The following is a 15,991-nucleotide window of genomic DNA, read 5'->3' on the forward strand; positions in this document are numbered from 1 at the left end:
TGCCAGTGATGGTAGGTTTTTTTTCAGTGTCACCTGAAACATGTGAATTAGCAAAGCCACATGCATTTTCAGTGGTGTTCTGTTAGCTGACTGCCCTGACACAATACAAGCATGACCTGCCCTTCAATTATAATATTTCAATGCTTGTACTGGTATTGTTAGCCTGGTTTCCTTCTATAAGCCTCTTGAGATCAGCCACCATTCTCATTCCCAGTTTGAAGGTTAGCATGAACTGAGCTGCAAGCTAAGCAGAGCTTACCTTAATTTCTGCTTTTCTTTTATCCTTTTCTAATTCCCTAGTTACCTTTGTTTCTGCACAATGATACGATATTGCCTAGGACATAAGAAAAAGGGCAATTAAAAGCACAAACCAATAAGTAGCCTGAACCTGAGTCTAGACTTTTGTTAATCGTCTGCTGAGGTTAGGGTTCAGTTCAACAGTTAACCTAGTCATCTAGGTTAGGGCTTGGACTATGATATCATTGCCATTGAGTCCACCTAAGGTTTAACCTGTACCTTTCCCCCTCTTCTCTTCCAATAGTTAGAGCCATGCTTTTACCGACATGAATTGAGACATGCAACCAATCAATTTAAAGTAAAAAAAAAAAAAAAAAGTAATTGGCTAAATTCTTCCCAGAGTGTGGCTTTTCCATTTTAACTTATATTTCTTCAAATAATGACTAATTATTGGAATTTGGCTAGTAAAACCATAAATTCCAAGCTCTAAAAGTGGTAATTGATTTTCTTAGTAAATGCAAAGAGATTCTGTGGTAAATTATTTTTTTTCATTCCTTTGTACTTTTGTTCAAACCATTAAAAATAATCCAAAAAATTACATAATTTTCATTACTTAAACTATATGTGTATGCTGTTAATCTATCAATTTCTCAATCAGATTTCTTTGGAAATTTGTTAATAATATTTCCATGGATGGCAACTTAAATTAAATTCCTAGCTTATGTAGACATGACTTTCTACTATCTTATGAATCCAAACCTACCTCTTCAAAATTTGAACCCAAAATCTAAAGAGTCAATTAACCCTTCATAAAATCTAGATTTCATGCAACTTAGCATTGAAGAAAAACCAATAATTTTTATAATTAATGAAAATGTAAAAATATTAGATTTAATGTTAGTTTTTCTTTTTATGCACGTGACATATAACTTAACAAGCTAGATGATTACATAACTAAATTAGAATCTAAAATTACTAGACATTAATCATTCCTCTCATCAACTAGCATTGGAATCCAAAATCACAAAAAAAAATCAATTTTAAATTCTTCTCTTTTCGTTAAATTAAAGTAATTTTTTTAAAAAAACCTCCTTTTTCTCTAAATCTCAAAAAAAAATCTAAAAATCTTATATTTTGTTTTTTTTAATTAGAAAAAAAAAGAAAATTTTCAAAAAATTACTTCAATTAAGAAAAAAAAAGGCAAATGAGAGGAGTAAAAAAAATAAAAAATGCTCATATAATCACATCATCAAGTTATAAAAATAAAAAATATCAATTGACGTTAAATCTAATAACGATTAATTTATCGTTAAAATTAAAACCTTTACATCAAAATAAAAGTTAAAGCATTCCTTTGAATATAATAAAAAATTTAATTAAATAAATAGATATAATACAAAGATTTTTTTTTAAGTTTATGCCTATATTTTAATAACACGAGATTTATAAAACTTCAATTTAATAACTAAAATCTGAGCCTAATGAGCTATTACATTATATTGTATTAAATTCTCAATTTAACAAAAAATATATCTAAATTCATCATTCCACATTAGTTTTTTATTTTTAATAACAACACAAACAAAACGAAGAACTCATGAAAAATGTAAAGGGTGATTTTTGAGAAAGAAATCAGAAAAGAAAAAGGGTATGGATGGTTATGGTGGCTTATTGATCAAAGCCACTGGAAACAGCCCAAAAACGTGGGTGATATGAGAGATAGTACAGATACAGATGCTATAAAGAAGGGCAACTTCCTTTGTAGAATAAAGAAAAAATCAATCAAATAAGAAGAAAAATAGAAACAAAAGCCAACGGTTTTGATAAAAACCGAAAGTCCGAAACCAAAATTTATATAAACAAATCAAAGAAAACCCAAGTCTTTCTTTTTGCTTTTGCTCTCTTTCCTTTCTTTTCCATCGTCTGATCTTCTTTCATTCATTCCACCAAATAAAAACAAATACTTACGAACCATCTCCACCAATCCCCTCCTCTCGCGCCAAATACAAAAAAAAAACCAATTTTCTTCTCTCTTTCTTTTCTCTACTCAGGTTCGTCTCTCTTTCTCTCTTTTTTTTTAAACCCTTATATTTATGTTTGTATGTATGTTTTTGTGTATCTGGGTATGTCTTTGTTTTCGAGAATAATGAAAAATGATTTATGGGTAAGCCTTTCTTTTTGTATGTATGTATGTATTATGTATGTATGTATGTAAGCATCTGAGTATGTTAATTTTTACATATATGCATCTGGGTATCTCTTTGTTTGTTAAAATTCTGATAAATGATTAATGGGTTTTTTTTCCCGATTTTGAGGTTTGTGTATGTATGGATGGATGTGTGCATTTGGGTATGTTTATTTATGCAAATATGCATCTGGGTTTCACTTTGTTTGTTAAAATATTGATAAATGATTAATGGGTACCGATGGGTTTTTTTTTTTCTAGTGGTTTTTTTATTAGTGATCTAGGGTTTTTGGGGATATGGCTGATGGTATGCAAGCGGGGCCAACGAGTCCGGCAGGAGGGAGTCATGAGAGTGGAGGAGAGCAAAGCAGTCCTCACTCAAATGTGAGGGAACAAGACCGTTACCTTCCAATTGCTAATATAAGCAGAATCATGAAGAAAGCATTGCCTGCTAATGGGAAAATTGCCAAGGATGCTAAAGATACTGTTCAGGAATGTGTTTCTGAGTTCATCAGCTTCATCACTAGCGAGTATGTACAGTCTTAATCTTGGTTTTTTTAATTAATTTGTTGAGAATTTTTGTTATATTTTATTTTCTTGAATTTGGTGATTCTGAAATTGTGGAGATTTGTTGAGACTTTGGATGTTTGTTTTGGATGCGGTGATTATTTTTGGTGTTTGGAAAGTTGGAAGTCTTAGCAGGTTTTTTTTTTTTTTTTTGGGTTGTAAAGGTCTAGTTTTTGAGGGATTTGATTTTTAGTCTTTATGAGAAAGTATGGTATTTGTTTTCTAGATTGTGAAATTTTGATGCTTTTATTTTTATGTAAATTACTTAGGACAATGTCTACTGTCTAGGAATTTATATCTGAGTTTATCAACTTCATCACCAGCGAGTATAAAGAGTTTTAGTTTTACTTGTTTAGAGTTGAATTAATGTTGTTGGGGAATTTTTTTTTTTTTCTTTTGAATTGTAAATTTGGTGTCTTGAGATTGGGGGATATGATTTTAAGACTTGGTTTTGGTGCTTGGAAAAGTTAGGAGTGGCTTGGTTGGATTTCTGGTACTTTAGGGTGGTAAAATTATAGTTTTTGAGGGATGTGAGATTTGGGGTGTGGGGGAAGTCGGATATTTGTGTTTTGGACTATAACATTTTGGTGTTTCTTATGAGTATCTTTCATACATAATCTACAGATTTGTTTTCCGAATGTTGTTTCATATTGGTGCTTGTTTCCTTTTCCTTTTTCTTTTTCTTGAATTAATGTACTTGAGAAGTTTATTACATTTGTGTATGAATTGTAAATTATAAATTTGGTGTTTCCTGAAATTGAGGATGTGATTTTGAGACTTGGACCTTTGTTTTTGACTTGCTAATTTTGGGTGTTTGGAAAAGTTGGAAGCTTGACTGGTGATTTTGGCTTTTGGATGATAAAGCTTTAGTTTTTGAGGAATTCAATTTTAGTTTATATTGCAAAGTAGGGTCCTTGTTTTTTGGGTTGTGACTTTGGTGATTTTGGGGCAGGTAAAGGCTCAGTTTTGAGGGATGTGATTTTGCTTTCAGTTTCACGAGAAACAGCATGTTTTTGATTAACATCTTTTCCCTTTTCTTTTGTGACTGGTATGAATATTGGTGCTTTTGGGAACAGGATATCATTGGTTTGCTTGATTTTTTGGATGATAATTATTATTACGTTAGAGCTTGCTTTGCGTGTTAATGGAAAGTGAGGTTTTGGTTTTGTTAATTGTGATGGTTTCTTTTTGGAATTGAGGTTTAATTTTGTCAAAATGGTTTGGACTGTTTGTTTTGTAGGGCTAGCGATAAATGTCAGAAAGAGAAGAGGAAGACAATTAATGGGGATGACTTGTTGTGGGCAATGGCAACATTGGGGTTTGAAGACTATATTGAGCCACTTAAAGTATACCTGGGGAGGTATAGGGAGGTATGTAGGGCTTTGACTTTTAACCTCTATGCTTCTTTTGAACTTTCTGCTTGATCCTGGATTAGGCCATTAGAAGATTGTGGTGCAGTTTAGAAAAGGGAAATTTGTTGTCCTATTCTGCTCCATTTTGTTTGTTAATATTATCGTGTGAATCATACCAGTAAATAATCTACATAGGGCTCAATTGACATTAGTTAGAAGTCTAAAACTCAATAGATGTTTTATTTTGTTGCCTGACATTTTCATATTAATGCTGTGTGCCTGGCCTCTATAATTTTTATCTGACTATTTTCTTTTTCTTTCTTTTTTGCCCTCTTCTTGCGACTGATGTTATGGGAATGATCATGATGTACAGTTGGAGGTAATTATACCGTCATGCGAACCACTAATATATTTTTTTGTAGTATGTGTATTTTGATATTGTCTCCTCTTTAAGGCTAGGATTAACATTACCTGCAAACTGTGAAACTGACAGGGTGACACCAAGGGATCTGCTAGGGGTGGTGATGGATCTCTTAAAAGGGATGCAGCTGGAGGTCTGGCTGCCCAAAATGCACAGGTGCAACCAGGATACTTGCTAAAATGTTTTTGCTTTGCATCTTTTTCATTCTGAAAAGTCCTCAACTTACATTACCATGTTTGAATTGGTGGTGAACAAATTGTGCAGTTTGCAATCCAGGGGTCATTGAACTATATTACTTCCCAAGTAATCTCTCTCTCTCTCTCTCTCTCTCTCTCTCTCTCTCTATATATATATATATATATATATATCCCCCTCTATTGTTTGGCATTATTTCATACAAGATTTGTCTGTTTGTTGTTTACCTGTCTTTCCTTCTGATAGTAAAGAGTATTTTGTTGATTAATGTTTAACTGCTCATTAGATTCATGTTAAACAATTTGCCTTATCAGGCTTGATTAGCAATAGATTTTACTAATATAGTTGATTATTTTCTCAGTCTTTTGTTTCAAATCCTTCCTTTCATTTTGGTTACCTTTGCACCATAAAATTTCCTTTTCTGATGATTTCATTAGAGTGAGGGTTCTTTTAAAATATGATTTGCATAAATCTTGATAAATAAGGGATTGAATAAGGTAAAGCATTGTGTGTCCTCAAAAATAGGATTTGTATAAATGTTGATAAATGAGGGGTTGAGTTAGGTAAAGCTGCTTAATCAGCTTATCATAATTATTCAAGGAGAAGGTCTTTTCACCAATTAGGATTTGATTCTTGAATATGAAAGGAAGAATGATAGGATTACAATGTTCTAATTTTCATTAAAATTGATTGATTGGATGATAACTCTTATGCATGATTTTGTACCTCACATTTCTAAAAGCTTTATTGTCATTTACATATTTTAGATTGCATTTAATATTAATGCATTGACCCTATGATTCTGTCAAGTTCCATCAGCAATCAGTTGAGAATAATTAAGAGCTTCTGAAAATCTATTATTGTTAGACACCACCCCACCGCCCCCCTCCCCCCCAAAAAAAAAAAAAAAAAAACACACACACACACACACACACACACACCCTCTCTGCCATACCCCTTTTTTTCTCTTCTATCAACTGCAAATTGTAAACAAAAGTTCATGTAGAATTTTCCAGAAATATTCCAGCAGAAACGGTATGTACATGCTTGGAAGCAAAATAACATTGATCCCAGGTTAAGGAGAAGGGGACAGCCTATACTCCTTTTTGCATGCTCTCTAGCCAATATGAGGCTATTACTTCCCACTGCTCTGTGTGACATTGTAGCACCCTGTCTGGCATAATGAGAGCTAAATAGTGATGGTCTGATAGATAATGGATAATCAGATGTGATAAATCCCATATCAGAAAGGCTTGAGAATAATGTGCTCATAGCAACTTTTTGCACACGTCTCTTAAAAAATTTAAAGATAATACACTCATATGTTTCATGTGTGATGCATGTTTTTACGTTGAGGTATATAAGCATGCTTACTATACCCCACACCATTCTAGACTCACGACGGTTTGCAACTATTAGTAACATTATAGGATGATAGGAATAGGATAGATAATCAATACTTAGCCATGTCAGATGGTGATTAGTGTTTACTGTACTATGCCTAGTTGCCTTGAGCTCATCTTATAGACTCCTTGTTGCAAATTTTAATAGCTTTGAAGAGAGATTCTTCCTTCTCAATGGCAGGATATTATGAAGATTTAAAAGGAAAGCCTATGTTGGGCTGAATTGATTAATATAGGATCACTCTATATGATCAGCTTATCTCACGAGGCAAAATGAATTATGCTCTTTGTTGATGTACTAGGGAAAATATATACTGCATGTTGCTTAAGTAGGGAAGTTTCAAAGTTAAAGAATGAGGGGTAGTCAACAATTCAAACTTATGCCAAGCTAGATATTTTAACTAGTTGGTAAATGAAGACACCTTATCTATTTTAGCATTAGCAACTAGCTTCTTCGTTGTAGCGGCAATGAAATAGACCAGAGGACAACACATGATGTGCATGTTCAGGGTAAAAACTTGGGATTTATGGTGAAATTATTGCAAAAGTAGTATTTTACATTCACTAAAAGAAGGGTCCTCTTCCCCCCTTCTCGCTCTCTCTAAACCACTATGTTCTATATTTGCTAATTTGTATCTCTAAAGATATGAAAAGAGAAATAAGTGCCTGTTGAAACTGTAATTCTCACTTGTATTTCAGTGATTCAGTTTCCTTAAATCTTGCAGGCACAAGGACAGCATATGATCGTTCCCTCCATGCATGGCAATGAGTAGCTGATCCTATCTTATTTTACCAATTTTAAGAGTTCTAGGACTGGTTAAATTGTTTAGTTCCAACACCTATAGGATCTTTAATGTGGATTCATCTTATTTATGCAAAGCTACATACCTTGGGGGTTTTCGGTTCGCCTGTTCTTAGGTGATTTGGAGCTCTGTAAAAGGTTTTTAAGTGCTGTAAATTTGGCTTTTTTTATCTGATATATAATTGCTTTGTGAATTTGAGAAAAAGAAAAAGTATTCTGTACATCTTGCAAGCTTTTGAACTCTATCAAGGCATGGTTAGATTGGTAACTAACGATCTGAATGCTATGAACACCATGAATGATTTTGTCTTCTTACATTTTCTTTGATTGAGATCTTGGCACTGCTAAAGGCTGAGTAACTGAACTAATTTGAAATTTGTACCATGAAGTTTGCCAAATTATATTCATCTTAAAATCATTTTTGGACTTGGATTGAGTTTGACATTGTGAATTTCTTATTCTAAACCCATGGTTTAGAAGTTGCAAAATTTGATAAAATCATACTCAAAACTCTCACTTCACCTGAAATTTCATCATGTTTGAGGATTTAATAGCACTAAATTATTATTATACTTTTATTTATTTAAACCGAAACTGAGAGTACAAAGAATTTAATTATATAGTGGAACCCATATTAGAAGACTTGTGCGACTCTTGAGCCTTGAGTCTCAACCCATGACCATCAGTAGGCCTATGCAGTTCTTTGATCCTCGAGTTTTTGAGTTTACATCCACAACAATTGCATATCATCGATGCATGGATCACGAGGTACATAATTTTTTTTCAAAAAATTATTTTGGTTGAAACGTGTATCGACTATATTTATAAAAATTTTAAAATTTTTTATTTACCTTATATAAAATTAAAATATATTTTTTTATTTCTATTAAGACGTCAATTGTGACATTTTCTTTTACTTAAGTTTTTTCTTTAAAAAGTTTAATGTGACAGTTTTTCTCTCTCACTTAATCTCACGATGAGGACTGTAATCACTTTGCCTGCCTTTCTTTTAAGTTGGATATGCTAGAGTTGAATTTAAGTTAAATCTGTTCTAATATGATTTTATTATGGATCATTAGTATCTACTCAAAAAATTAATTTGATAGATTATGTAGTACTCACGTTTATAAATTTTTTAAAATTTTTTATTTGTTTGACGTGAAATTAAAATATTTTATCTTTGAAAGATTCTCATGTTTACATTTTTTATTTTTTAATAATAGAGAAAAGAACATTGCTAAACCAAATTTAGGATTTTAATCAAATCTTGATCTTGCTTTTGTGGCTTGAGTTTAAATAAATACGTGATCGCATAAGACATGCGGGATTGTTCTTAGGAACCCTTCCCCAGCACCCACAATCAACGACACCATACGTGGCAAAGCACAGAAGAAGATTGTGATATACGGTCGTGACCGCATGAAATCATAACTCTCCCTATCAGGTAGCAGCACGTGACATCATCTTGTGCTGAGACGTGGACACGTTAGATGCACGTGAGGCAAAGACATTGGGTACGAGAACAGACAGAGAGAGACGGCGTGGTCACATCATATGTTTTTGGTCTCTGATCTGTCGCAGTAGTAAAGCAATGCAAAACCAAACCAAGCCAAAAGTACGACGGTTTGCTTTTCTTTTTGTAAGGAAAAACCTACTTACTACTACTCGAAGGACACAACACAAAGAAGAAGAAGAAGAACAGGAAGAAGAAAGAAAAATAAAACCTGAAAGGGTAATGGTTTCCAGTCTCCTTATCCCACAACGTGACCATCATTTCTTGCCTGCACGAGCCAGCCAGCTCAATCCCACCCTTCCCACTTGGCTTCTGCAGAGAAGCTGTCTCTCCATGTCTGAAAATTCCCTTTTGGCTGCTTCCCATGCAACCACATGAAAAGGTTGTCTCTCTCTCTCTCTCTCTTCATCCTCAAATTATATTTGTATACTATATAGTCTATGTTTGTATAGTTGTATACATGAATGTGATGTAAACATGAAAACACCATGGTCAAGCATTATTAATGCCAGATAATTTATTTTCTTTAATGGGTTTATCTAATATGAGTGATTCAGGATATATTGGACCTCAAAAGCATTTTTGTTTGAAGAATTAATGGAAAACCAAAGTCGTTGAGCAGAAGACATATAGCTACTTGGTCAATTATTACTATTTAAACATCAATACCTATTTTATGAAAACCTTGTTACAACATGCAAACTACTACTATAAGATATGGAAGAACTAATTTAAAGATTTTTTTAATTGATTCATGGTGAAATGACAAGGTTGGAATTGGGCCAAAGGGGTTGGTGTAAGGGCAAAAAAAAAAAGAAAGTGATGATGAAGGAGGAGGAACTGTTTAGTATGTTATTAATGTGTCCTACAATTATCATGTTAATGAGGCCTATGGGTCATGGTGTCTTTCTCCTTTGCCAACTCACACCCTCAAAAGCTCCAGCTCACACCACTATCACCCCCAGTTGAGCCCTCTACTCTCATTTTTATAATTTGCTTTTATGGCGTATGGGGCCAGGCCAACCCCTCCTAGTCACATTCAACCCCCCCAACGTACCCTAGACAAATCAACAAGATTCACATTGTTTTCCCTTTTTAAATTATTATATACATAGAATTAAAAACACTTCACAAATGCAATCATACATTTGCTTCAAAGGTTGATTATATATCTTAATTAAACTCTATCTTCGATATAAAACAAGAGTAATGTTATTTTGTTCGATAATTAGATAATTCAACTACTCAAAAATGATGAGGGACATTTATTTTTTTGAATAATCGGATAATTAGACGATCCAATACCCTAACTTTTTTTATATGATATCTTTTCAATTATATTTTTCAATTTTCCCAATCTTTTTTTGTCAAAGTATACAAATATGTGTTTAGGGTATTTGTATTTAGCAGAGAGAAAGAATTAGAACAGTTTGCTTTCTGCAATACAGCTGGCCACGTTTTGTGTAAGTGCAAAGAGAGGAGAGGAGGGAAAAGAGAGATGAGATTTTTGAGTATGTATCTGTTTCAGCCCTCACGTGGCCTTAGCCTTTGTTTTCTTTGAAATTCGAACTCAACTCAAAGATAAAAGAGACAGAGGCATCCCAGTCCAGCTCCATTGGCCATTAACACTTTTTTATTCTTTTCTCTTCTTTTTTCTCTTGTTCTTGATGGAATCATATACATGGCCATTTTTTCCAAGTGTAAACCACTCTCTCTACTTTGCAAATTGTTTTGAAATTGTTCTAAATTTAGTTATGATTAATTATGTCCATCATCTAAAGATTTTTGTGGGGGGCAAGAACCTGAAGGTGAATAATAGATAGACCAAATACAATTAAAAAATGAAATTAATGGCACTTGGGATAATTTTTCTCTAAATTATGTTCAACAAAGAAATTAGGGTTGGATTTATTATTCAATAAAAAAATCACAAGAAAATCTTGCATCGGCATGTTCTAACTAGGACACGTCTTAACGGTTTAAATTCGATATTTTTATTTGAAATTTTTAAATTGAAATTACAGAAAAAAGGGAGAGAATTGTCTCAAATTGTATAATTTAAGACTTAACAATCCAAAATCAATATATCAATAATATCTCTCTACAATAACCCATTGCAAAAGTTGACACTTTTATAGTTTTTTGTTGTGCATATGTTTGTTTATGGAGTGGAAATTAGGTCAAATAATGAGGAATAGTCCGAAATTAAATTATAAACTTCAACACCCTTTGCTCTAGTAGTAGTCTACCAAGTAAATTGGCTCCATGTCTAGTATAATAATATTGATCTAGGCTTAAAATAAAAGACATTATACAATACAAAATATATAAATTCATAGATATTAGACTTCCTTTTTCTTTCAAAATATATATAAGTTATTGCAAAATTCAATCATACACCAATTAATCTATTATCATATTGAAAACCCATAACCTCAAAAACTATGAAGAGAGAGAACTAAAGCTTGAAATTTAAATTTTTATATCGATATGAATTATTCACTCATGTTAAATTTGAAATAAGAACCGAACATTTTAATCTAAATGACGTAATTTTCCTATATTGATTTTTTTTTTGAAATTATATATATAGCACTATTTTTTACAACATTTCATTTCTCAAAAGTAAGAAAAAAAGAGAAAGAGGAATAGCAAAATTTTGAAGTAGAAAGTGGAAATTTAATTGAATTTTTGTAGAATGGTGAGGAAGAAAAAAAAAAGCAAAAGAAAAGGAAATGTTGTGGTGTAATTCACGCGCCAGTTGAAGAGGAGGGGCAGGAAATGAACTGTTGTTTTGTAATGTTGTCAGTCACGGTCAAGGGAAAAGCTTTGACGGCCTTTTTTTTTTCCTTCTTTATTTATTCTTTTTCATTAATATAGTTTTCTTTTCACCTTTTTGGATCATTTTGGCCACCCAAATTCATTTTAATTAACAAGTCTTGATTTTTTTAATTAATATTTATGAATACTTTTTTAATTACTTTAAATAATAATTAATGTTTCTAAATAAAAAATAATTAGACATAAAAAGACAATTAATGTTTCCATTATTTAATTGAAATTTGGTGATCTTAATAAATAAAAATTATTCAATATTATTATTAGAATCAAAAAATATTTTTTATGGAATTCATTAAACACAATTAGAATTTTTTTAGATTAATTAGAATTTTATTTAAAAACTGAATAAATCTCATTTATATTAATAATAAAAAATTAAAATAATAACTTAGAAATATAATGAACAAATATAACTATTTACATCAATTAAAAAGTTTTATCACATCTATACCTTCATACATATTATAAATATAATCAATTTCATGTTTTATTTTGGGTTAAACTAAATTTCCAATACCATCTTAAAATTTATAATCATATTACGAAGATCCAAAACTACATAACATTATTTATAAGATTAATCTAGAATGATTTATTCTATTTTATTCACTTCTCTTTAATTTCTTCAACCAATGACTTTCTCATTAGGATTGCATTGATTAATTTCATATCATTCATGAGCTTACACATTTCTTTCGCACTTGTACTTGTCATATTATATATATATATAATTTACTGAATCTCAACATACAAATATAAAAAATATCATTTTTCTTTCGGATAATTAACACAAAAAATATCTTAATATCTTTGGGTGAATTCTAAAATTTGTTCAAAACCTAGCGAGAGATGCTCGAAACGAGAAGTCATCCAATGCCGTACAAAAATTATGCAACCCTCTTAATAAACATGACAATATCGACTTTTTTAAATAAAATTTCATGGAAAAAACTAAGGACAAATTAAAGAAGTAATTTTCATTATCATTAAGGAAGAGTTTGATTGGTCATTGAGACATATCTTGAGTGATTTTGAGCACACTATGCTATATTGTATTTGTAGGTTATTTGAAGACAATAGACTTGAATCGGCTCTCGTGTTACCTTTAATTTAGAATCAATTGATCTTTATCTTTAAAAAAAAAAAGAAGAAAAGATCTTAATCAATATTGCTTTCACCCTAAGAAGGTTTAAAGATATATAAATCCCAACTATACATATATAGTTAGGAAAAATATTGAACATTAATTCTTATCTTTTGTCTTGTCTTTTGGGTGTTTGAAACATTGAAAACTTTCTTTATGACATGTAACCAGAAACCGCGTTGTGCATGTTAGTATTGTTACATAAAACCTTAAAAAGCCATTTAAAACACAACCAAATGTGCCGGTAATTGAGGCCCTCCTTGATTTATGCCTTTGATTTTTCATCCCAAAAAAAAAAAAAAAAAAAAAAAACAACAACCACCCACCATATTGTTTCGTTTATCACATGGGGTTGTGTAGAACAAATCAGGGAAAAGACATTGCATTGAATTTTCAATTATAAAAAGTGTCGTGCTTCCAATCATTTTTTTCCTTTTGAGATTCTTCCACCCTACCAAAAAAAAATATCTACATTCATCATCCATATCTCACTCCTTCGACCGTTTGTTTTAATTTAATTATTTTAATCATATTTGTTCTTCGATCTATAAAATTTTAAGATAGATAAAAAACAAAATTAACAAAATCGATACTCATAACATTTATAGACGACCTGATATTGTTCGGATTATAAATTCGATATGTATGACCCCATATTACATTAAAAAGATGATTCGAAATTCGAAAAGTAAGGATAGAAAAGAAAGACAATGTGTATAAAATCATTTCTCATGTAAAAAAAAATAATTAAAATTGTAGTTCATATATGATATGTTTTGAAATATAATAAGATATCAACTAACATAACAAACTCAAATATTTCAATCATGTTTATTTAGAACATAGGCCCATCTGTTTTGGAGTGGAGTTCATAAATTCAACTTGCATTTTAAATGCATAGCATTAATTAATGCACTTGAAGAACTGTTTCACATGATTGATTTTTTTCATGATGGTTATATATGTGCGTGTGTAATGTGTACGATATCAATTTTCAATCACAATCACAGAATTTAAATTAAGAATAATATTTGAAAATTTTCTTGAATTATTTTTTAAAAAATTAAATTAATCTTTACTCTTCGACTACTTTTAATCAAATTTTATATTTTTATTTTAAGTTAAATAAGTCATTATGATTAATACTTAATTGATTGTGAGTGGTCAAAATGTCATTTATGATTTTATACTCACATGGTGTTAATGTGGTAGTGACGAAAAGTGTAAAAATGTTAAATGATTATGTTATCATCCCACGTTATCATCAAATATGACATGTAAGCGTCACGTGTTATAGAATGATAAGTAATATTTTTATCAATAATAGTTAGTCAACAATTAATTATAAGAATTTATTTGATTTTATATAATATTACAAAAACTTGATTAAAACTAATAAAAAACTTATTAAATTTTTTGAATAATTCAGTAACTTTTTAAAATATTATATTTTTAAATGAACAGATTTCTCAATTTTTCAATATTATTTTTTTTAATTAAACCAATGGTGGAACAATTTTAATGGGCATAAATAGTATTTCTCTTTATATATATATATAATTTCAAAATTTTTACAATGGTAAGAATGAAAAAATAGGAAAATACTAGAGAATATGGTACCATGTAAGTGTTGGACAGTCTGATTCTTTGACAGCGAAATAAAATATGGAAAAAGGAATAATTACGAGTGATTTGTCCTCTTACAACTGCAATTCAGAGACTTTCACATATGACAGCTAAGAGGTTTCTCGTGGGAATTAACGACGGGGATTAAATCATTTAAATTTTTGCCATTTGGATAGTGGGCCCCATTCCCATACTAGGAAAGAGAAGTGGGGTCCCCACGTGATCACCTGCTTTGATGTTGATGAACCTCTGACGTTTCTCGAACTTTGACCGTTTCCTCGCTTACTACTTACCACTTACAACTCACATTATTATATGCAAGAAAAATAAAAAATAAAAAATTATTTTCCCATTGTAAGTTGGCCTTAGCCCATAGAAACTCAAATACCGTCCCCCATATAGTTGAAATACAACATATTTAACTTGTTATATATATATATATATATATATATGTATATATATTTCAAATTATCATAATTTGAATTGAAAAAAAAATTCAAATTTAAAATAATTATAAATGTAAACGGATTATTATTATACAAGTATCCGTAAATATTTAATTCAATAACATAAGATACGGATACGCTATATCCGTTTATGGAATGGATTCAAATAAAATTTTTAAAATTCAATACAAATTTAGATAAATTTCGAGTATCATCTTTAGAATACTCTAAACTCGAACTCTATTATATATTATATAATATTTTAAAAATTTATAATTTGTAACTCGAACCATAACTATTTCAACTTGAAAATTATCAAAGCCAAAAATATTCAAAATTGGAAATGATCGAAATACACCTGTTCACCGACTCTAGTATTTAGGAATAGGAAATTTGCTAGCTTATCTAAAATACCAACAAAATTTAAGAGTTAATTAAATAAAAATATATATTTACCAAGAGATAATAATTATTTTTACAATATGATTTAAGTTATTGACGAGTAATAATATTATCTGTTCTTGAACTCACACGTTGTGACAAATATAAAACAAAATGACTTGCAATAATTATTAAATTTTTAAATTTTTTTACATAATCATACGAGGTGATATTAATTTTAATAAATGGATTTGGTTTAAACGTGCATGCAAATTTTGATTAAATTGCGTGCAAAGAGACGCGTTGGCTGACGACAATTTTCTTAGGACTCCACGTTGCGTACGTCAAAATTCAGTTTAACTTTTGTGGGTCCCCTTCCATTTCGTTGTACGGTTTTTAGCTGTCCCACAAGTCTTTCCATCTGTTTTTAGCCCCCTTATCTTCTTCTACGCGTCTGCCTCGGCACGTCGACACACGCTCCTAAGAACTTTTACTATGTAGTGAGATAATTCCACTACTCAAAAATAACGTGTAAATAGTAAAATAATCTATTTATAAATATTTATGATTTTTTATAATTATTAGTGGAATTATCCAGTAATTAATTTAAGAAATTATGATTTATAATTTTGAAGGTGAAGCTTAAATAAAATTAGATTTGGGATTTCTATTGCAAGTTGTAGTATCTCATATTTCTTTTATAATTTTTTTGGATTATTTTTATTAATTTGATGGATGGGTTTTTTTGTATAATCAAGTATAATTTTGAGTGAAAGAAGAATTTAAATCTAATTTTTTTAAGGGATATTGAATCAAATGTTCAAATAATCATCTCATTTTCAAGTAAAATCTATATTTTTAAAATAAGATATTATGAC

At 30.5% G+C, this 15,991-nt stretch overlaps 1 protein-coding gene across 1 annotated transcript; it reads left to right on the forward strand.

Annotated features, from left to right (window-relative positions):
* Positions 1 to 1,856: 1,856 nt before the first annotated feature.
* LOC18586331 (nuclear transcription factor Y subunit B-1-like) lies at positions 1,857 to 7,385 on the forward strand. Its single transcript, XM_088810703.1, has 7 exons — positions 1,857 to 2,288; positions 2,684 to 2,952; positions 4,230 to 4,359; positions 4,554 to 4,559; positions 4,835 to 4,918; positions 5,027 to 5,065; positions 7,086 to 7,385. The coding sequence occupies exons 2-7, from the start codon at positions 2,720 to 2,722 to the stop codon at positions 7,131 to 7,133; spliced, it is 540 nt and encodes a 179-aa protein (XP_088666829.1). The 5' UTR covers positions 1,857 to 2,288; positions 2,684 to 2,719; the 3' UTR covers positions 7,134 to 7,385.
* The last annotated feature ends 8,606 nt before the right edge of the window (positions 7,386 to 15,991 follow it).

This window comes from Theobroma cacao, chromosome 10 (assembly GCF_053813885.1).
Source record: "Theobroma cacao isolate CCN51 chromosome 10, ASM5381388v1, whole genome shotgun sequence".
NCBI classification, from domain to species: domain Eukaryota; kingdom Viridiplantae; phylum Streptophyta; class Magnoliopsida; order Malvales; family Malvaceae; genus Theobroma; species Theobroma cacao.